Source organism: Haemaphysalis longicornis, unplaced genomic scaffold (assembly GCF_048455015.1).
Source record: "Haemaphysalis longicornis isolate Haplotype H1 unplaced genomic scaffold, Haemaphysalis longicornis Haplotype H1 scaffold_1, whole genome shotgun sequence".
NCBI classification, from domain to species: domain Eukaryota; kingdom Metazoa; phylum Arthropoda; class Arachnida; order Ixodida; family Ixodidae; genus Haemaphysalis; species Haemaphysalis longicornis.
The window spans coordinates 357,290,173-357,313,693 of record NW_027526203.1 but is presented as its reverse complement, the minus strand read 5'-3'; the positions used below and the strand labels follow the sequence as shown (position 1 = coordinate 357,313,693).

Sequence of the window (23,521 nt, the reverse complement as noted above, 5' to 3'; positions counted from 1 at the left end):
ACGAGCCCTGCTAACACCGCAAGGAGCGTCTGCTACGCGCCGTACTCCCCTCCGACCGCTTCGCCGGCTGCCCCCCGATCAACGCCAGCGCCGCGGCGCGGCCTCCCTGAGCAGCGTACGAAGCTCTCCCATAGCGTGACGGCGAAGTTTCACGACCAGAAAAGCATTGACGGACTCTGGTGCAGCTGAAAGCCTCCATGCCAGTCGGCATTCTAGATGGATGTCTGTAAGCGAATGCCTTAATAACGACACCGGAGAGGAGTGCGAAGCGTTTGATTGGCTCCCTCCACATCACCCAACCGCATTCTGTCGCACACCACACATAGCTCAAAATGGGATGGCCCTCGGTGGGTTGTTACAAGTAAAGTGAACTACCGTTGAAACGAATTCTCTCTTATGCCGAACAACGTGGGAGCATTGGCTTGGTTTTCCATAGACCCAACGCAAAAAAAAAAAAAAAAAAAAACAGCCTTGCCCGTACTCTTCGCTTAAGACGAACAACTTTCGGGCTGCCCATCACTGCTGGCGATTCTGGGTAGCGAACATTGCAGTCTTGGCGGGGTGCGGCGGGCCATTCACGCGACCAGAGGGAAAGAAAATTAAAGGAAATCCACAGCACGAAGCGAATTCGCGCCACGGAAGAACGGAAAGGGCGAGAAGAAATGACACGCGGATAAAGCTACCACTTCTCCCACCCTTCAACCCGCGGAGCCAGCGGCAAAGCAGATAAGAAAAAAAAAAGAGGGCGATTTTTGTGGCCGCTCTACTCTGGAGGAGAGAGGCGCAAAGCTAGGAGGATAAAAAAAGTTAAAAAAAAAACGCGATGACGGAGACTTCCTGTTCGCAAACGTAGCAGCTCTGCTGACCAATGCCGTTTCTCCGCGGGAGCATGTTCGCGTCGCGAGTCCCACCGCGTCACCGCCGAGAAAGCTAGGAGTTCCCTCTCCGTCTCTGCTGCGTTGTCGCTCGAAGTAGCGGGTATACGCTCTCCGTCGCCGCTTGTACTGGATAAAACCACGCAAGAGCACTTCAACGCAGTCTTCTATCAAGTTAGGCACTCAAATAAATGACTTTTTTTTGTTGTCTTTTTCCACCATTGTAAGTCTACTTCATTCACCGTCTTTGAGCAAGATATTTGCATGCACTTGGGCGTGTTACCGATTCATTTTTTGGGAGGGCTTCTGATAAGACGAACAAAACAGCATGGTCCCTTCCAGTTCGTCTTCACGGGAGTTCACTGTATTTGTGTTCACGGCGTAGCGGCAACTGCGTCGGGCTGCCGGTGGTCTTAACTAAAATCGCTGTCTGACGAAAGTGACTGGTGCCACGCGCAGCCCGCGCAGTTTTCCCTTGGCCCTCGTGACTACTTCTCCGAGCGTTACCAGGGGAGTGAAGCTTCTTGTACCACCAGTGGGATATTAGCTCGCAGCGCAGGGTGACGAACACCTCGTTACTGAAGGCGTCATTCAACTGGGCAGTTGCCGCGCTTATCTTTTGATCAATAAAGTATTGTCACGCATTCACTTAAGGCGAGAGCCTTAGATGCCTCATCAAGCGCGAAAAGTGGCCGTCGCCGTCGGCGGCGTCAAACGAATGGTACCGAAGTGGCCGCCGCTGTAAAGACAAAATAAATAAATACAAATACGTTTGAGTTCGTGTGGGGTTCGAACCCAGTTCGCCAGAGCAGGAGCCACGGCCGCTTCCACTGCGCCGCGAACGAAAATCGAGCCGAAAGCTTTTTGGCGCTTACTTTTACTATCGACGAAGGCCTTGTTCCATCTATCTGTTATCGGGATTTCTGAATCGGGTAGAAACTTCACATGCGAATCGACTGTTTCTCGTTTTTCGATTCATATTCGTTTAGATAATTTTATATTCTGCATCTTCGAATATGTTCCTTTTTTTCCTTTTTGCTGAATACTGGAACGTCCTGTGGACTTCGATGGATCGAAATGCGCTATGTGGAGTCGCTGTGTAGCCCGTTACTAAATGTGCTGTAGCCCGCAAACTCGGCAGCGCAGAATGAATCATGCCAGTGTCACTGATACCTGGATCCGCAGATATGCGCGTTTTTTTTTTTTTTTTTTTTTCTCGCTTGTACGGCTTCCCGAGAACACCGTCCTTAAAACGACATTCCCTGTTCTGAAAAATAATGTAATATAACGAACGAAATATTCGATCTTTGATCCGATATTCTAAGGAGCTTTTTTTAATATTTGTATCCGATTCGATCGGCACGAAAACGTTACTAGCTCAACACCAGTACTTTTGAATGATGCGTGTGCGCGTGTGTGCGCGTGCATGTGTGCTTGCGTGAAAAGCTCGTGGATAAGCTAGAGTGTAGCGATTTCGGCTTTTTTTTTTTTCGGTTTTTCGGCTTTTTTTGCTTTTCGTTCGCGTGATGTTTGCTGATTCTCTTTTTATGAGACTGTTATGTCCCTGTGGACTTTCGCTTGTACCACGGGGATACACAAGAGAATGTAGACGCTCTCACCTTCTTTACCGCCTTCCCCATCCCTGACTAGACCTTGAGTCTCCCCTTCCGAATAAATAATAATAATAATAATAATAATAATAATAATAATTTGTTTGTTTTCTACCGCTTGCATCACATTAATGTAAACTCGCAAACGTGGCTCGGCTTATGAAGCGGTGGTAAACGCTGCTTTCTTTTTCGTATTACTCCCTGTTCATGTTGAACCGAAATAAAAACGAAAGCGCGCGTACGATTTTTTTACCAGAACTCCTTACCTCGCTTGAGTTTCTGGGACGCATTTCAGCGCGTTCTCTTCTCTTTTTTTTTTTTTTGGGGGGGGGGGGGGGTATTCTTACACCTTTCGGTGTGTACTTTTTTTTTTACAATTTTTTACCTGTTTTGTCGTGTGGAAAAATATAGAAGAGCTGCGATCGTGCTCATATTGGGATATCGATTATGTTGTCACTCGGGCCGAGGCAGGGGGAAGCGACGGCGGAGATAACTCGGAACGCAAATTGCGTTTACGCAGACGTTCGTCCCGCTCGAAATAGCAGGAGCGACGCGTGGGCTCGGGCTCTCTCGTGTGGGCACCCACGGTGTTCCGTCGTCGGAGCGACTACTGCCGCTCGCGGGCTGTGTGTGCTAGCCCCTCCAAAAGTCGCGGAAAGCGCCCGGCAGCACTCTGCGCCGCATTACGGGAAGAGGAGCGCCGGCATCTTTCCTATACTCCCTTCCGCGTAAAGGGCGTCTCCAGAGCAAGGAAAGAAGAACGCGATAACGGCGGCCGTTAATGGCTCCAGTGTATTGTTCCTCTTCCTTGGCTCTTCAACTTTTCTTCGGGAATAGAAGTGATAAGAATGCGCGGCACAGCGAACTCCGTTCGAGCAGCAGAGCCCATTTCTCGTCCGGGCGATCCAGGAGGACTGCGACTTTGTTGTACGTTGTCCCGAATTCTAGTCTTCAGTTTATGTACTACAAGTAAAAAGGGCGGGGTGTCCAACTCTGCCGAGATAAGAAAACCGGCGACCGCCGCCCTTCTATCCTTGCTTGATTTTTTTTTTTTTTTTGACCCTGATTTTGATTTTGCGCACTGTACGTGTGCTTATGGCTTCCAGAAAGGCGCGGGGAGTACGGGACGACTTGTTGCCAAATGAAATGACGCAAGCTGTAGCAGAGTACGAAGGCGTAGCCCTACAGTAACGTTTAAAAAAAAACAGTGCGTTATGAGAACTCCGCCTTAAAGTGAAAGCATCTTCGCCGAATGGCTGTCACTTCCAGCTTCGCTGTCGTCTCCGGACTCCTCGTCGCACACCTGGCTGGTGTTCTTGTCTTGGCTTGGGCCTGCTACGTCGTCGCACCTCGCTTCGCTCCCATTGTTGGACCGGTCCTCATTCTCTTTCTCAGCCTTAAATGATCGACGAGGTTGATGACGGAGTTTACTCTTCGACATCAAGCTAGTCTAATCCAGGCACTTATTATTTCACACTTCTCGTCAATTTTCATCATCAAATGCACATACCAGTCGTTGGGCTCGTTGTTTCAAATGGCTGTATCCATGAAGAGGGGCACGTTCTGCGTTTTGTAGACTAATTTTCGCCTATACACGGTACCTCCAACTTTATCAACATGCATATTCAGAATGACGCTTTTAGGCGAAAGAAGAAAGAAAAAAAAAACTCTGGTGGCAGTAAAGCGAGTGTGGTTGTTTACGGTCTGTGCCAGTGCATGTAGGTCACTAGAACAAGATGCATGGAAATCAGCTTATTGAATAAATAATTTGTAAATACGTGGCAATGTAAATGTAAATACCTAGCAAATTACAGAGCGCAACATTACTATGCGTGTTCGTCCAACGTATGTTGCTTATGTTGTTGTTTATGTATGTTGTCTTCGTGTTGGCGTCTCAGTTTGTTTGTTTTTTGCTGGTTTTCTTTCCAACTTTTCCGACTTTCCCTCTAGCGGATTCTCTAACACCACCTAGGTGATGTTGGCTCACCTTTCTGGGAAAGGGGATCCCGCGTGATGGGAGCAGTCCCATTAATATCCCCACAAACCTTGGACTCATGGATGGCGGTCGAACGATTTACTGGCTTTAAGCAGGACCAGATTAAACAATTAGGGCTAATATTATTAAAGGAGCCATGCAGACAAGATACAAGCTTGTTTAATTCGAAATATCTGGTGTTTTATAGTGCCCCCAGCGCTTGTCGGGCACCAAGCGATGCTTTGTTCACTGTGAAATTAAACAATTTAAGCCATAATTCTGTTTCTTCCGTTGAAAATTGTGTTTCGTTACGTCTGCGATGACGTATCCAAGACAAGTACTGAAGCCAACGCAAGTATGCGGACTAGGGCTGTAGCGAACGGCGGAACGCCTTGTTAGCGGTCAGTCCTCCTAGATGGCGGCACCATACCGCTCGGGACCGCTGTCCACCCTCGTTTTGTTTTTGACCGGATTTGTGCCTGGATAATGTGTTCCGGTAGTGAGTCACAACCGGAACACACTAGTAGTACAGGGCTACTCGTTTCGTGAAACGTTGGGTATGCTGGGCAAACATACTCACAGGCGACAATGTCGCTTATGCCAGTTGGCCAGTGTAAGCTGAACGCGCCGGACGGCTGTGCAGCTATAACCGGCATAATGCGCGCAGTACGCACTTCTGCTTCTATGTTTACGTGTGCGTTCGTGACTTCCATTGTTTACCAAACCATTCCTTACTGCTATGAAAATAACATGCATTAAATTTAAGCGCAAATATCTGGTTCTGCAAGCTTATAACCCTTGTTTAATTTGCGTTGGATTTTGCCGCCCGCAGCGAATCGCAGTAAACTGCCCATAATACTTCACAAGTCTAGTGAGGGAAAAGTAGGTGTGTCGCATGCCTATTCGGTTTTCCTAATTACATAGCTTATTTGAGTGAAGTTTGCGTCAAAGTGGTGTTAGTGTTATTCTAGCGAGACAATATTTCGAATGAACCAAACTTGCATTTTCTCTGCGTGGCCCGTTTAAATAAAAATATTAAACTCCATATGAGTCCATAGCAGTTCATATTTATGCCCATAATATGGTACATTTTATTCGCTTTCTGAAGACGCCCTTCGGAACCTATATAACCAACACCAATTAATCATTGAACAATACAGTAAACATCGGTTCCCGGTTCGTACTAGACCTGAAGAAATACGTCCACAGAAGAGTCGGGAGCCCTTGTGCATGAGCGATGTTCCGTGACACCGGGGCAAAAGTGTATACCATAGAATAACGAAGACATTTGCGCTCCGCCCTAAGCAGCAAAGTACAGTTACATGCGGGCACTTATGCTACGTGCAGAGGCATGTCGGTTGCAGATTTATTGACAGGGACCTACGCAAACAGGAAAAACATGTCGTTTGCTGACGTTCGGAATCATGCCAACTGTGCCGACTCGCGTACAGGGGCAGAAGTACGGATGGCCAAACAGGGTCGTGTTCGTTCCATATCAGTGACAGACGCACTATGCGGAAGATGTAAATTACGAAAGCACAGACTGGAACACGTCGCTTACGGACGCACCAAGCAGGAATGCTGCTGCAGACTGTTCCAAACCGTGTTGATTGATTGTAGGGTTTAACGCGCCGACGCAACGCAGGCGATGAGGCGCGCCGTAGTGGGGGCTCCGGATTAATTTTGACCACCTGGGGATCTTTAGCGTGCGCCGAAATCTCGTACACACGGGCGTTTTTGCTTTTCGCCTCCATCTGAAAAGCGGCCACCGCGGCCGGGAATCGAACCCGCGACCTCGTGCTCAGCAGCGCAACGTTGCGCCTTAGCCACTGAGGCACCGCGGCGGGTTTCCAAACCGTGTTACGAATGCTGCACACTGCAGACGCCGTAGCAGAGGAGTCTCATACGAAGGAAAATTGCTGTACCGGGTATCAATGCATGGACAGGGACATGTACGTATCAACAACTATATATAAGGGGGATTCACTCGACGGACATGTCCGTAGCGGGTTTGGTGTCGTCGCGTAACGTCAGCGGACGGTCGGGCTCAAGGAAGCATTCTCACGAAGGAGAAAACGAGTATGCGACAGCGCGGAGGGACGGATCATACTCTTGACGCGTGGTCGGTCTGCGCGCGGCGTACGAGGGTGTACTTGCAAACGTGGAGGCGGACCGAAAGCATCGTTACTCGGATGTTACCCAGCGATGGCCGTAGCTCATGATGGTCAACGCAAACGGAAACAGGACAAGAGTAGAAGCGACACAAGCAGTTTCCAACCCGCCCTATTCGCTGCCTTTTTGCAGTTCATCACTATTTCAACGGACTCTTTTGCGTGTGCTCAACGCTTGTTGCTCCTGCTCTTCTTGTCCGGTTTTTGTTCGCGCTGACCATCATGAGCATTTTCCAACTCGCTGCCTGATGGCCGTAGCGTTGGCCAAGCTCGACGAGGATGAGCCATGTAAGATCAGACGTACGTGCTGGGAGGAATGTAGATATGCATAAAAGATGTAGGGCCTACGTTTTCTGGTTCTGCTTTTCTTGAGCTTCTGCTTCCTTCGCTATCGCTTCACCCGCTTCTTCACCGCGCGTTCCTCGGCTTTCCGACGTAGTTCCTGGCGTTGCGGGCTTGCGTCACTTGTCATTTTGGCACCGCGGCTGGGCTAGCAGTTGGATAAAAATGTCAACAAGCGACGCGTATTGCCATCTCGGTACGCCTGCCGCTCCGAGCACAAAGGCATGATTTCAAGATTATCCAGGTTTGTGCGCTCCAAAAGAGCAGCATAGTACTGTATAGAATCGCGAACGGAAAAGAATCCTCGCATTCTCAGCCCGCGTCGCCCGCGGTCCGTAAGCTAAAGTCACACACAAATCGGTGACCCTCCGCGGTGGCTCTGAGTGGCTAAGGCGCTGTGCTGCTGAGCCCAAGGACGCGGGTTTGATTCCCGGCCTCTGCGGCAGCTTTTCTGATGGAGGCGCAAAGCAAAAACGCCCGTATGGTCGAGATTTCGGTGCACGTTAAAGAACCCCAGGGGGTCAAAATTAATCCATAGACCCCCACTTTGGCGCGCCTCATAGCCTGTGTAGCGTCGGCGCGTTAAAGGAGCCATGAAGAGGAAACACAAGTTTGGTTCATTCGAAAGATTGCCTCGTTAGAACCATAACGACACCACTTATAACGCAAACTTCGCTCAAATAAGCTACATAATTAGGAAAAACGGGAATGGTCATGCGACCCACCAGCTCATTTCCCGCAACAGAACCTATGCCGTCACATGGGCTAAGCTCTGCGATTGGCGGAGGCCGGCAAAAGCAAACGCATGTTAGGCAGGGCTTACAGTTTGCATAGCGAGCTAAATGCCCGTGAAACATACTGCACATTCTTTTTATGACAAAGAACGGTGGAGTAAACGGTTGAAGTTCCGAACGAACACGCAAGCGTGTGCGCCAATGCGTACGAAACAACCGCCTGGCCGAGCTCGACATCTCGCCGTCGCGCAGACGAATTTTCGGGTTCGAGGCGCTCTGACCTTGGAGGAAAAATGCCGTAAACACCGCGCATTGACGCTCGTATCTTTCTGGTCGAAGCAGAGAGCTCGCGCGAACGGCTTTCCATACACGACACCGGCCAACTGGCATAAGCGATACTGCTACTGAAGTTGAACTATTATTAACCGTAATAAAAATACGGCACATACGTACCAGTCTGTATTCGTCCGTGGCGACGGCGCTGACGAGGCAGCGGTGCCGACGGCAGGGCGTTCGTCTGTTGTGGCTATCGCGGAATGGTCGCTTTTCCGTCCACCGCGTATCCCACAACTCTTGCCGCTCGTGCACTTAGAAGCGTTGAGCGTTCAAGTGGTGTGAGGTTGTTAAATGCAAGCCCGAGCTCCTCGGCGAGAGTCTTGTTCTCCGGATCAGGCGATTCCATGACTAGGGCTGCGGGTGCACTAGGTTTTACTAGCATTTTTAAAATGGCCGCCGTCTCGGTCGACTCCCGCGTGTGGGTGCTATATGGAGTCGACATACTAAGTATCTGTTTCATGGACCGGCCCGTGTGACACCATTGCTCACGTCACCAAATGTGCAATTTTAGCGGGAGATTTAAAATTTTGGCTTAAATTGCCTTATTTCTCAGTGAATAAAGCATCATTTGCTTCCGGGAAAGCGCTTGGGGTACTATGAAACACCTAATCTTTCGAATAAAACAAACTTTTGTTTTCTCTTCATGGCTCCTTTAAACCTCATAATCAAATAAAAAAAATACCCCAAATCGGTGACGTCGCATCACGTGGTACGCATTCCTCGGTCAGAATCAGTGATTTTGTCCGTCGTGTGAATCGGCCTTTAGAGGCGCAGGGACAGTGTCGTCATGCAGGTAATCGTGGCGCTGCCAGAGACATGTCCGTCACGGCACAGACAGGATAATGTAAATACGCTAGCACAGACAAGAACACGTCGGTTACAGGGTACCGCGAAAAGGGACGTTGCTGTCACGCGAACAGGGAGTGGTATGGGTTGCGGATGCTCTAATGGGAGCATCTTAATTGTTACGGATGCACGGACGCGCATTCGTAACAAAAGTGACGTAGGCATGTAGGTGACGGGCAGCGACAGTTAGTATTCAGACGCGCGAACAGAGGCGTATCCGTTGCGCGCAGGTATAAAGGCATACAGGTTGATAACACAGGAATATGGATGGACACGTAGTTTTCGGTCTCAGGCCTTCAGGCGCGCCAACTTGAAAATGGCGGGAAAGGGGCTCTAAAAGTTGTCTTCTGCGCATGGTTTATTCTGTTCCGACGCCAGAGAGCTCTACGCCAGTCCCGTAGGCAGCTTTGGCTGTAAAATGGGCGACTCCGGAAGCGTTCTCGGAGGCGCCACTTTCAATAACAATGTATCGTGCCAGTTTGCTCAGTGTGCTCAATGGCGCTGCCGTGCGTGTGCGTATGAATGCTTCGCATTTCGACCACAGTGAACAAGTAATATCGACTAGAGTATTTTTTATTATTATTTCTGTTTTACGCTCCAATTCCCTCCCCCCCCCCCCCTCCCTACATAGTAACTGCGAAATCGCATGGATTATAAAATGTAGGTTTACTGCAACGCACTTTATTGAAAAAGTAGTCCTTGGTCCGTGTCCTTCTTGCTCACTCGTCCTTGTCGTGATTGTTGTGCTTGTATAAAGAAGTGCGAAGCTAAAGGCTTGCTTTTGGAGCCGCCAAGGCGTGTCTACGAGCGTATACACAGCTGAGGCACTGTGCGCCGAACGACGTCGCGCCAAGCCCTCGATCCTATCGTGGTGCTTGCCATAGTCTGCGCCGTGGGGAAACGAGGAAGGCGATGGATTACTGGGTAATTCAGTGAGAGGAAGAAATACAACATACTACAGGCAACGCGCTGCCTCTAGGCTACTCGGGCTTGGCGATCTCGTGAAGCGAGCTCCAGACTTAGCCGTCTTCGCCTTCTCCGCCTTCTCCACTCAGACGCGACGATTAGTGTGAGAGGGGGCTTTTCTCTCTGTTGTAAACGCAACTTGGGTGACCGGCGCGCTAATGGATCGCCGGCCGTGCTCAGCGCACGTGCGCCAGGGTTTTTGTCCGCTTTTGTTGACACACCACCGAGAGCCGCTGACGTGCGATGTAGGCTTGTTTGCTGCGGGGACGACATAACGTATGGCGAGTGGATAAGATGTAGAGCCTTTTATCGATTCTAGGGGATGGGGCGGTGAGTCCTGAACGCACATCAGCTGCTCGAGCAAATTGCGTTGACAGCTTGTCACGTGTCAACATTACCTTCCCTCTTCCCGCCGAGTCCACCATAATTATTCCAAGCCCAGGAGAGATCCCCGGCACATTTATGGTGGAGAACCACTCTGAATTCAAGCCGTGTTCCACTTGATTACGGCGCGCTCAAACGCAGGGTATAGCTGCGGTGCGCTAACCCCAAAGCATGGCACTGAACCTACCTTCCTTACCGCCAGCCTTATTTTGCTTCACTGCATGCCTTGTACAGTGGCTGGACAAAAGTCGGCGCTTTCTCTTTTTTTTTTTTTTTGCGTTATCACCATTATATGTGGGTTCTTTGTTCACACACGCATGTCATACACGGACTATTAGCGGCCTGTAAAAAAAAAGTGAAAGGTGGTCTGCGGTGATCTCCAGACTCCCCGCAACGGAAGCATTTTCAAGAGCTGGTCTCCACTTAACAGCTGGTCTCCACTTTATAGCCCGGAAATGCAAGCGCGCTCTGCCGCCCGGTCGCCTCATAATCGTGCCTCGTGGCACGCACTCCTTTGAGGGCAAGAGCCAGTGCCGTGCTCGTCACGAGTTCATGCGCTCGTTCGCGCTTTTCATTCATCTGCTTCGCAAACAGCCAGAAAAGACACATGGAGGCACGGACGAGGAGTACCGCGATTTCGGCTGGGCGATGGGGGAAGGCCTCGCTTAGTTTGACGTTCGCGTGCAGCGCACTTGTCCTCGCAGCCCGTCTTATTTTGGAGTTTGCTGCGCGGAAAATGTTCAGCGCCGTTTTGCCGTCATATTTCTCTTCCCGTCATGGATCGTTTGTATCGACGCGCAGAGTACGGGATCGACATTTTTTTTTTTTTTTTCGTTGCTGTCAATACGCGGCTTTGGTTAGCTCTCTCTCTCTCTCTCGGAGGCGTGACCGCTCGAATTTCCCCAGCATCGCCGGCCACGATTCGTTTCTGAAAGGATCGGAGCAGAGGAAAATGAATGCGGGCGTTCACAACGGTGCGCTTGCCCGCAATAGCAAACATCGCGCACCTCGTCGTTGTGGGTAGCGAGGCGAGATCAATGCGTTTTCTGCTCTCTGCTGCGGTCGATAGTGCGCGGGAACTCATCTGTCAGAAGTGAATTGGCGCGGTTCCGTAGGAGCTTCCTCGTATAACTCCGTTAGTTTGAACATTAACGCAGAGCTCCGGGCAACAAAAATGTTCGCACGAGTGCATCGTTCGCCCGTTTCGCCGTCCCCCCTTTCACCATCTCAATGACCACCACACACACTTTTGGTATATGTATGTGTATTTAAGTTTTCGTGTCGATGCTTTGTTTCGGTGTAAGGCTATACAGTCAAACCCGATTATAACGAACTGGGATAGAACGAATTATGCTATATATAGGACAAAAGCAAATCTGTTACGAAAACGCATGCGAAGCATATTCCTTGTAACAAAGTGCACATCGGATATATCGAACTCGGCGCGCCTACAATTGCCACCGAAATGCGTTGTCTCGGAGCGGCGATTGAGGTGCTGATTGGCCATGATTGAGATGTTGAGCCTCGCATAGACCGACGTGACGCCCAATTAACAACTTCCGTAACTGCTTCCCATGCACGGGATTCACGACGGAGCCCATCCAGCCAGCGAGTCCGGACCAAGACGGCATCATAGGCGGACTGCTGGAAGAGCCCGCCAGCATTAGAGATGATGTGCCGAAAGGAGTGTCCTCAGAGGATTTCGTGAGTGTTGACGACGATGTTGCCGTAATTGTGAGCCCCTCGAGTGCACACACCGTCGCCGATGTCATGGCAGCTGGTGCTGCTGAAAGCACTGAGGATTCGGACTGATGATGTCACAACGTAAAGCCGTCCGATGCTTTATGAAGCCCTTTGGCCAGCCGGTGTTCCCCGCCAATATTGCTTCGACATTGAAGGACACGCACTTGAACTGGTGCAAACGATGCCTCGTGCAGAGAATGCGATGCTGGTTGGTGCCGCCAAAACTAAAGTGAAAACAAAAATCACCCCTTTCTTGCGAAGTCGGCAGTTTAGGCGGAAAGTAGCCTTATTGCATGCAATGAATGAATTGATTTGTGTAAGGTAATAGCATACTTTATGTGTTCGTTTGGTTTTGTGGGAATGGCAGGGGGGGGGGGGGGGGGGGTCCCGCGTATTGCGAACTCGTAACAAAAAATTCGTTATAGATGGGTTCGGCTATAACGAATTATGGATATATCGAACTAATCGCGGCGCATATTGCAGTTCCCTATAACCGGGTTTGACTGAGCCTAATGCACCGTAAGGTCTCTACGAAAATTTCCGACGGGCTCGTTGCTTTACATTGCTGTCTTTTTAGAAAAAATGAATGCGCTAAGGAAGTCGGAGCTGCGAAGTGTACAAATCTAGTGCGAGAGCTTAAGAGTACAGAACTGGTCTTGATCTCGTCGCGTTCGCGCATTTCTCGGCTGCGCTTGCCATGCTCCGGTGCGATCGTTTTGATTTTTGTACCCATCCGTATGTCGCATTGGCGGGAAGCGCAAATTAACACGAGGACAGAGAAGAGAACAACAACATAGACAAGACGAAACGCTACTATCAACTGAAATTTTATTTTGAAACGACACCACTTATATACAAAAACATGGTTTTACTGAAGCACAAGGGAACATATCACGGAGTCTAAGAGATAGCCTTTAAACTATACATTGTCACTATAAACACAAAGCCATTTTGGCAGTTCGCCACGAGCCGATAGATATTGCAGTTCTTTTGCTGACAGTGAAACGGACAGAACGCTGATGCAGTCGTCACCTAATCTAAGAATTTCTGCGGCTTCGATAATTTCTCGGGTAGTCTGCTCTCTGTGTCTGCAGCCACCGGCCTGCAGCCACACCGGAAGCAATGCGAGCCCAGATGGCCACTAGCAGTATTAGATACGTTGTTGCTGTGTTCGCGCAGCCTTTCATTAAGGCAGCGGCCTGTTTGGCTCACGTAACGCTTTTTGCATGGGTGGAGGGGTAGCGATATACACAACTTCTTTTCGACAAGGCACAAACTTTGCTCTGTGCTTCTTATCGCACCTCTTCCCCTGTGAAGGCTCACTGTTGACTTTTCTGCAAAGTCGCGAAAGCTTGTCGGGGGTAGAAAAAAACCACTGTCACTCCTGTATCCTGCCCAATTTTCTTTAGTCTGTGCGAGAGCCCATGGAATGACTGTTAACTTATCTTTCTTAATTGTGGATTCTCTTCCTTGAGATTCGAATGAGCCGCACTTTCCTAGTTTCTTGAACAGCCCCAGGGAAATGGAGGACAAAAGATACCTCGGGCATGCCGCTTCCTCCAGGCACAACTGGACATTTGGCCGTCCACTGTCGGGACCATCGTTGTACACCTTTGTTTGACAAGAGCAGCATTATCGCCAAACACAGGAGTCAACGAACTCGCGAAATTATTGAGGCCCATGAGATCACGCGTGCCGGTGATAATTGTGTGAGCAAGCCCTCCCTCACGCTCACCGAAAAAGAAGTGTATTTTTTAAGCCAAGGTGTTGCTGTGTAATCAGTGATCAGTCTGAGAACGTTCCCCTGTAGTATCGTGTGGCAGATTGTGCAAGGTGATGTGATTATTTGGTGTATATAAAAACGCGTTTTTTCCTAATAAAGTTAGTTGCAAGTTCGCGCATTGTCTCGTCTTCTTTCTTCGTCCTCGTGTCGTTTGCGCTTTGAATATTCAAGTATGATATACCAACGCCCAAACCTTCACCTTGTCGAAGCGTTCTGTTTGGCTTCGGAAGCTCTCGTGGACTGTGTGGTGGCAGAATTTCTGAAGGGCATTCTTGTAGCAAGCCTTTATGACAGCTCTCTTTACCAGCTTAGAGTGAGCAGAATCAAACGGTTATTAAAGACGATAGTCTTTCTTGGGCTACTTAAACCCAGAAATTTTGGTCTGTCTGTATGTCTGTCCGTCTGTCTGTCTGTGACTCGATTCAGCCACCCGGCCAAAGCAAAACAATGCCTGCGCAATAGTCTTATATAGTCACAGCTAAATCTACCCGTCGATGTCCGGTGTAATGTTCATACTTGTCAACATTGTTGAAGAAGAACAAGACATTACGCAAATATGAGACAACAGGTCAATACAGAAGTGATATTTACAGTGTTCCTTTATAATAAATCAAACATGCTTGACTTTTGCGAAATTAAATACTTCATCAACTGCAGAAAAAGAATTCACTCCGCCGTCGCCTGCTGTCGCCCGCGCCACTATAGCTTCTGGCGCCATTTTAAGAAATCAACCGGCAACAGTTACGCAAGGTTCCACTAGATAGGCTCCACGTTCTGCTTGCAACGCACGTGGAGTAGGGAAACGCGGTTCTATAAACGTTGAAGTAGGGTGCCTCGATTAACGCGCGTCTTCGCCGTACGGCAGCGTTCGCATCGAGACACCCGGTTTGGAGCAGTGGAACGCGGGAAATTTAAAATGATTTAAGCAAACCTTTGGCGTATTTACCTTGGGAGGAGCGCGACGCAAGAGGAACAACATGAGAAGTGAGAGGGAAAGTGAAGGGAGGCATTTACTTCGCAAAAGCCGATAAAGACTATCGTCTTTTGACGGCATTTGCAACGAAAGGAGCAGATACGCGGCCAATTTTTTAATAAAGGCTTGCTGCCCCTCGGCTCATACGTCCAACAGGTGTGCTCTGGGGAACACGAAAGCTTGATGTCCAGGAACTTAAGTTTGCCTTCATCTGGTGCTTCACTTGTGTCACGAAGCGGCGTCATGCACGATGTAAACAGGTCAAACACATCGGCTTGTACCCTTTCCAAAGCACCTTGTGTTGCCTCCGGAAGTACAAGGTAGTCATCCACGTAACGAAAAAATTTTACGATATGCCCGTTTTGCATTTTCTGATCTAAGACTGTCAATTTTTGCTAGAACTAAGTCGCTGAGTATCGGCGCAACGCATGATTCGATGCACACCCCGGTTTTCTGGCGGTGCACTTTATCTGCAAAAGAAGCGTATGTGGAGTTCAGGTACATGTTCAGCAGGTCAAGGAACCCTCGCACACTTAAAGCAGAGTCATTTTGAAAACGCACTGCACCATACCCATCCAGTGCCTCCTCAACACATGCAGCGACCATATCATGTGGCAAAGAGTAGTACAAGTCCTGTACATCGAACGAGCAAGCAACGAAGCCTCGGGAACTGTTCTGTTTCAAAAATTCAATACGTCACCCGAGTTTTTTACAAGGAAGGGGTCAATTACAGGAAGCTTTTTTAGCCCTTTTTGCAGAAACATGGTTACCTTCTTTTACCATGTACCACTTTCTGACACTATAACACGTAGTGGGCAATCAATCTAGTGCGTTTTGGCACTAAAGAATATTTGTAAGCACAGGGACACATCACCGTCAAGGCTTTTGCTGAGCTGCTCCAGGTTCAATTGTTTGCACAACTTTTTGCATGCTTTTTAACTTGTTTGAGGGAAACATTGTCATGGCTGTCAAAAACAGATGCCAAGGCAAGCTCGGATTTTGACTTAAACACCGTATGTCGTCCTTGCGTAGGCTCAGGGGAGCACCTCGTTTTTTGAGCTATGAAGGGGGAAAAAATCGTATCCTCGAATGTGGGTGCTTCTTGGGCGACATTCCGTTTCCAATTATTTACAGGCCGGGAACTTTCGCGTTGCAGAACTTCAATTAACCGTGGTGATAAGCTCTTCTCCGTATGTTACCCGACCGAAGAAGTGCTAAACAACCGTTATTTAGGAATACAATGCGTGGAACTCATCTAAGGGAGCTTTTTTTTTTCAATTAAAAATATTCCGGAAGTAATAAAGCTCGTATTGCTAGGGCTCGAACCCAGGGTGTAAGCGTTAGAAGCCACTGACGCTATCCGATATGGGATACACATGCAGAACAGCCAGCTTGCTTTAACGTGATTGCAGCAGTGTTGAAAGCTAACCATTAGACGGCGCTAGGTGTAACAGGATGTGCCCGGCCTGTACTGACTTGAAACCGGAATGTCACGGTTCTTATTGCCCATGTAAAAAGATGCACCTGAAAGCTAACCAGCGATGGCGAAAAACGACATCGGGCTTGGCGGATGCTCGTTGCTATGGGCATTCGCTGGTGCAACCTTACAGGAGCTCAGCACTGCGGCCGTAGCCCTACTTTCTGGGTGAAGAATAAAAAAGAACGGTGCAATTTTTGGTGCATTGTAAATATGTATAAGTGTATGATTTAACACTTCATCGGCGTGCATGGGACTGCCGCCGCGGCCTCTACGTACAACTCCTTCGCTTCTTAAGTGTCACTTCACCTGAGTACTCCCGATTTTTTTTTTTTTTTCGCGAAAGTTTGTCAAGGGACACAAGCGGAACAAAAATAATTGAAGATTCATTGGTGGATGTTCATGAATGCTTGAGCATCTCGCCCCTCTCCCTCGCGTACTTGAGGCTTGGCCTGATGCGCACGCCTTGCTGCGGGTTTTTAAGTCCGCAACTCGGCGCTTCTCCCTCGCCCCTCGCACACCGTGTCATCGGTGCTTAGCGCTTTAACCGTCCGACTGGTCACGTTTGCTCGCTTTAGCAGTGCCATTGGCTGCCTGTCGCTGTTTGGTTGTCCATCAGCATCGGCATTTCGTCGCCGTCATTCCCGTTCCTTCCTTTCTTTTTTTCTTTTTTTTTTCTTTTTTGCCGCACTGCGCTCGCTGCGCACTCGAATCTACAACAAGCGTTGACGGGAGTCGCAGGGCCCATCGAAACAGCTTGCGACAGGCGGCGCACCGGCAGAGGCAGGTGGCGATCCGAGCTTCGACTTGACGTCTCTATGACAACGTCGGCAGCGTTGCGAATGCAGCTCTCTCCACTCTCCAACGAAGCTCTCTTCACGCGCTGTCTGCCCTATCTCATTCTCTGCTTTTCTGTCCCTCTCTCTGTTGAGGGATCGACGCGGAAATTTGGTCCACATACGCCATCTGTTGCTCACGCAATGACATATGCAGGGGAACTCCGGATTCCCGATGGAACCAGAGTAAGCGGCCAAAAAAAAAAAAAAAGAGTTTTAGCATAGCGGCTAGCGTATACGCGCTCGCTATTCCCAGCTGGTACCGGGGCCCGACTGCGCATGCACTCGCGGGCACGGCTAGGCGGGCCGGGCCGCCCGTCACCGGAACGAATGCTCCCATATGCCTAGTAGGGTCCCGGTACCCGCAGCCGCTAGCGTAGCGTATACACTAGCCTCTATGCTAAAACTTCTAATATTAAATGTTGTGGATGGCCGAATTTCAGTGCGTGCAGTGTGTAACAAACCTTTCTCCTGTTTGCTTTTTTTTTTGCAGTGCTCAAATGCCTGAGGCTGGCCAACGATGTGGTGACGTTGAAAATAAAGAAAGGTACGTGAATTTATTTTTCACTGAACCGTTTTATCGGTCGAAAGTACGCGCAGTTTCGAGTTTTAACATTAGAAGTTAACGGGGAACAACGTTTTGCGGCAAATTTTTGTGTTTCCATTCGTGAGAATTCTTCGTAAAACAAAGCCTCTCAAGAATGTTTCCTTTCGAACTCTCAGTCGCGTATTCCTGTATTTGTAACCTCCACAAGTTTTACTTGCGTGATACTACACATCGGCTGTATCTCTGCCTGGATGTGTACGTATGGCTGGCCGTGTCCTCGGATTATGCTACCCTTGGTGTTGCGTAATCGTGAGTATCAAATGAGATTGAAAATTCAAACATTCAGTGTCTCCTTGGGTTTTTTTGTCTCAATGAACATTTAGGCACGTCTCCATCTTCGGTCTAGTTCGATATTTCGGCACCTCGGATATTCAGCGTGATAGTTATACCTTTCGTCGCGGTAGCCATCCCATCTCGGTCGTATTTTCTGGCTTGCTTCTCATGTTTTCATAGTACATACTGAACCATCTTGTTCCTTTTTTTTGCCTTCCTGTAGTGGTGCATCTAACATGACCATTATCCAGTTTTAATTCTTTGTTCATTAATTTTAAATGTTGCGTTTTTTTCGCGCAGCATACCCAGCCATAGTTACACACCCGATTTGTGATCCAGCGATCTTGAGTTGTCGTTGGCTCCTTTATTAAAGGGGGTGCAAAGTAGAAAAAAAAAATATAACATGGCAGCCTGGACGGCTTTAATAGATCAATAAATTTAAATGTCTGATACTGTTTGGAGGAAAACTTATAATTATCCGTTTCCTTAAATAAGTTAACACCTTGATACTTTATTAATCTCTGCGTAGCCCGCCAAATTATTTTTCGGTGGCTTTTCTTCTGCACTAGCGTTATGTTCCATTCTCTGTGACGTTTGAATTGCGATAGGAGTATATCAAAACATACGGCTACAATTTACACACGCACACACACACACACGCACGCATGCACATACATATATGCACATGACCACGCCCGCGCGCGCGCGAAAAATACGGGCCAACTAAAAAGGCTGATTCAGAGGAATGAATATTTTTTCTTGCTTTCGCGCGGCTGTAGCATGAACGTCACCAGCCGAGCAAACAACACATTGACGAGTATTGTGAATGTCGAACTTGTGAAAGCATCGCAAAAAGTTTGTTTTGAATTTCCAGTCGCCAAAGCTCTAGTTACTCTGGGGAAAAAATTAACGGGTAGCATCCGTGTCTACGAAATTTCGGCGGAAGGTAAAGACCGCAGTTGCTCTCAGTTTATTCCGCAGCCTTTGTCTACGGCTTGCCTCAAAGTGCATGGGCAGCTTCGGTGTGTCAAACTTCCAGTTAGAAGCCCGCACCTTTTATTGCTTCAAGTTTCAAGATTATTTTCAGACATGTAAATTACATGGCTAAGGAAGAGGGGGAAAAAGCCGCAGCTTAGCGGCTTTTCAGGATAATAGCGCCAATGGAGTTTAAAGGGGTTCATGAATGCCACTAGTAACCCGTAGAGGGCGCTGCGTATCTCGACTAAATGTAAGTGCTTACTGCTTACTTTCGCGGGCGATGATGATGATTATTGACTCTTCCTCTGAATCGGGACGGCGGTTGTCAGCAACCGACTTGCCTGTTTTATTCCACTCATTTCCCTACTCCTAGCTTACCTCATTGATCTGCGCCCCCCCCCCCCCCCCCCCAGCTCCCCCGCCCCTGTTTTAATTAAACTCCCATCGCTTCCTCCCCCCCTTACCCCCCCCCCCCCCCCCCCCTCCCCCCGCTGTTCTAAATTCTCGTCCATACGATTCCTCCACCTCCGTTCCAGCTGCCTCTTCGTCACCTCTGCGCTTCTGAAGTTCAGGCTCTCCGTCACCCCAAATCGCAAAGCCTCCTGCCAACTCGCCAATCCGTGACACCTTTCGACCCGCCATCTGGCGGCTAGCGGGTCAGGTCCGGTTGCTTTTCTCTCCGTGGTGCGCCGCTTGCGCAGTGGTCGCCGCGGTAGTTTCTGATCGCGACGTTTTAACTACGAAGTTCTAATGCTGCCACACAAGGGCTCGGGGACGAAAAAGCCCCCTTTGCGCGGTTGTAAGGGTGGAAATACAAGTACCGCGAGTAGCGAACGACGGGTTTCGGAGAGTGATTGTGGACGAGGAACTTTATAGTCGCATGTTAAGTGGTGGTAAGCCCAGTATAGTTTGCTAATAATATTTCGCTCTGGATGGCTACTACAGGCCAGTCGGCTGCGATTTGCGTGGAAATGAAACGGTTATGTAATGTAATGATAACGACAGCTTCTATTTCTTGCAGTGGAGCGCTGGCACGCGTCCGAACTGCTCGCTGTACTCTTAGGCAAAAGAGAGCACCGGAAGAGTAAATCGGGACCAAATACAGCCGATAGTCTTTTCGGGCAACCGTTCTTCCTAAAGTGGAGTAACTGTCGCACAAATGCACAATGCAGACTAAATATTCGTCCCCGCCCATCTTTAGGGAGCCGAAACGCAACATTTGGTCTCGCTGCTGCACCATTAATCCCCTGTAATGGTGTCGACGTTGCGATTCGGCGCATATATCTGTAGACAGTTTATAATTCCAAAACACAAGTGATTGGAATTAGTGGGCCTTTTATATAGCGCCATGTAAGAAAATCCCAATTCTAATAAGAAAGCGCCTAGACTAAATCAAGCGGTGGGTTATGGCATGCGAGGAGCGGCGATGAACGACGGACAAACCCTTCTCGGTGGTTATATTAATTTACGTTGCGTTGCATAGAATTAACGCAAGATAATAAAGGCTAATGAAAGATTTCGAGCGCATCACACAATGAAACAGCTGTTAATAAAAATACTAAAACTTTACTCACTAAACATAATGAATATGTACATGTTTAATAGACGAGAAAACCGCATTAGTTTGCTGATGACAACGACAAATTAAAAATGGAAGCTATAGCAAAGCGCCTTAAGTTAGCTGCCAAGTTAGCAAAGCGTCTTAAGTTAGGAGGGAACGGGGTGTTCTGTTTATCGCGAACCTTACATGCGCGGCTAGCTAGGAGGTGCGACAACCGCGTATGGAAAAAAAAAAAAAATAACGTAGAGTGCCTTTAGCATGCCGTTGGTCCCGAGTGCGCGATCTGAGAAATGGGACGTACTACAGGTTCATTTAACATGAACCGGCGTCTTTTACAGACGAACTTGCTAATTTCGCCAGTTTTAAAAGAAAAGAACACTGCGAATGCAACTAATGACCGTATGGCTTATGGGCGCAGTCACCGAGCCAACCGCTGCGGGTATAACTGTAACGCGCTTGCACGCAGTTCAAAAAGTAAAAAAAAAAAAAAGACAAGAAAAATCCCAACCTTCTTTTCTTTATTCCGTCAAAGCTGTTCATGCTAAGTAGTTTGTATTATCACCGAGTCGTCTTTCATTCACCCGCAACGCAACGTTTTTCTAGCCAGCATTTATTCCAAGTAAAGTGTGAAACCGCACGCATACTTATTTGAAGCAGTGAATGAGCATTGCACAAACGCGACTGCCCTTCTCGAAAAACATCTTGCGCAAGTGCTTTCGCTTCCACAACCTCTGGCAGCTCACTGAAAAGGTTCCTCGTCTTGATCGAAACACCGTATGTCCTCTCAGCTGTGGTCCTGGCGTAGTCTCCTACCACCGAAAAATGATTTCGGTGCACTCGCTGGTGCTGCCCTCGAAGCTGCTCCAGATGATTGTTTCATCGGGGCAGATTGCATAATCGCTAACGACAAATTAACCGCAAGGGCTGTTGCCGTTCTATACTTGCAACCAACTACTGAGAGTTCCGCAAATCTCGAGCTATCTTCTTCTCGCCGTTTTTTTTTTTTTTAATACGGAACCATTCTTAGTGTACTTGTGCTCAAACTTCGTCAGCTTGTAATGCGTGGCACGATGCGCTCCATAGTATGCATAGGGTCTGGTCTTATGGAGGCGTTTAGTAAGGCCTTAGGGCCTTGATATCTTTATATGACTGCTTATATTGCCCTTGGAAGAATGTCTTCCCAGTGACGTCAAGCCTACCGTACAATGCCTTGCTGTCTGTAAAGTTAGCTTTCTTACGTTTCGTGTGTATTGCAGCGAAGTGTTACCACAGTACATAAGCGACGTCAATGAACCCTTCGCATTCGGCGTAAGTGAAATGGAAGCGGTGAGAATGCTTCGGCACTGTCGGAGAATTCCTCGGAAGAATTTTCTCTAGATTTTATATCTAAATCAATCACACGGCCCGGCATTGCAAACAAGTGAATCGAGTCCTTTTCTAGTAAATGCCGCCTACTACGTTCCTGTAGGCGCAAGACACGCTATTTCGAGGAGAGTTTTTTTTTTTCTTCTGTCGTGTAAACGCAAACCCGCACATGTAGACGCGCTTTACGCGTGAGAGTGGACATCTGCATGAGACGGGAGACGGAATCTCCGAAATGGAATCTCCGAAACGGGACGTGGTTTTCGTCTAGAGATTTTTACGAAACCTTCTTCAGCCTTGGAGCGGAGAATGCAGGTGTATAAAACCGGCACGAGCCTTTTCCGCGCGCTTACGCGTTCAGCAACCTATTGCAGTGTCAAGCGAGCCCGAACGCCTTTAACCTTGTGTAACGGAAAACAGCCTCGTTTACCCAGCCGCCACTGGCAGCTGTTTTCTGTCTCCCATTTCATTGCAACGTAGGTAACAACGTGCAAACTTGGGGACACTTTTAGCCGCATCTCGTATCAGCTCAGTCATCTTTTTTATGTTTAAACTAGCGGTAGTACCCGGCGATGCCGGGGAAGAGGAGGGCAGTATACTAATGACACTAATGGGTATAAGACGTGTTCAGTTATTTCTTACTTGTCATAATTGGGTAATTCACCGTGAGGTTGTACACAATTAGGGACAATTAGGAGCCCATGTCAATACATGGGCTCCTACCGGAGGCGTGTGGCGATGGGAAACGGCTGGGACTCGTGTTTTACTGGAACTCTCCCGAAACAAATTGTACCAAGACGGTGCTGCGCTCGAACGACTACTTACCCACGGGAATTGTGTTATCTCGTTAGGTATGAATTAAGGGAACTCATTAGTCACCGTTTTATGATAAATGACAAATGATTTATGGCATAATTTCTATGATAAATGATAAATGATTTATGACAGAAAAAAGGGTATATTTAGCAAGTAGAATGCACTGACTTCGAGGTGAAAGTCACAATTCACTAATAAAATTCAGTTGTTAGAGTGCGCTCGTCCTTGCTTTTTTTTTTTTTTCGTGTCCTTGCATGTTTTGCGCAATCGCTGCCATGGCAGGCTTAGTTAGTGTTACTGCGTAGGAGCTTCACGGCACAACGCACATTGCCGTGAAGCTGCACTAAATGAAAAACCCCGCGCATTATCCGCACCCTTACTTTGCCACCGATTTCGCATTTTTGGTGCGGGTTATGCACGCGAAGATACGATATGTCTTTAGTTCTGCTGAAAAAAAAAAAAAATCAGCGTTCAGTCATTCGTTATGGGCAGAGAACCTTCGCCATTTTTCAACGCAGTAAAGAGGGAGGAGGAGAGAGAGAGAAAGAGAAACATTTCTTGAAACAACCCCAGTCGTGCCGCGGCCTCTTTGTTAGGAGGCGGAAGCGCATCTGTAATTCTCCAGGAGTTTTCACAAACCCGAATGCAGTGGGCCGCTGGGAGTTCTTGGGTCGAGGATGTCCATGTCGACCTGGTGCCTGTCACTCCTCGCAGCAAGGGATGAGAGAGCTGAGAAGGGGGAGGGGGGGGGGGTATGTACGGTGGTTGGCACTCCAGTATAGGTGTGTGCTTAAGGGTGGTTATCAGTTAGTTTTGGGGGCAAGTGGGACCCCGAGAGGATCTCATATGTATATTGGATACGTGGCGTGGAGA

The 23,521-nt window shown here is 48.4% G+C and overlaps 1 protein-coding gene across 2 annotated transcripts in view; it reads left to right on the top strand.

Annotated features, from left to right (window-relative positions):
- The window catches only part of Efa6 (Exchange factor for Arf 6), a gene marked incomplete in the record, with an annotated part of 221,222 nt that overhangs the window by 148,841 nt on the left and 48,860 nt on the right, over window positions 1–23,521 (top strand). For both annotated transcript variants that reach the window (XM_077686123.1, XM_077686124.1), the window contains 1 exon segment: window positions 17,545–17,598. In XM_077686123.1, coding sequence (XP_077542249.1) covers window positions 17,545–17,598 — 54 coding nt within the window.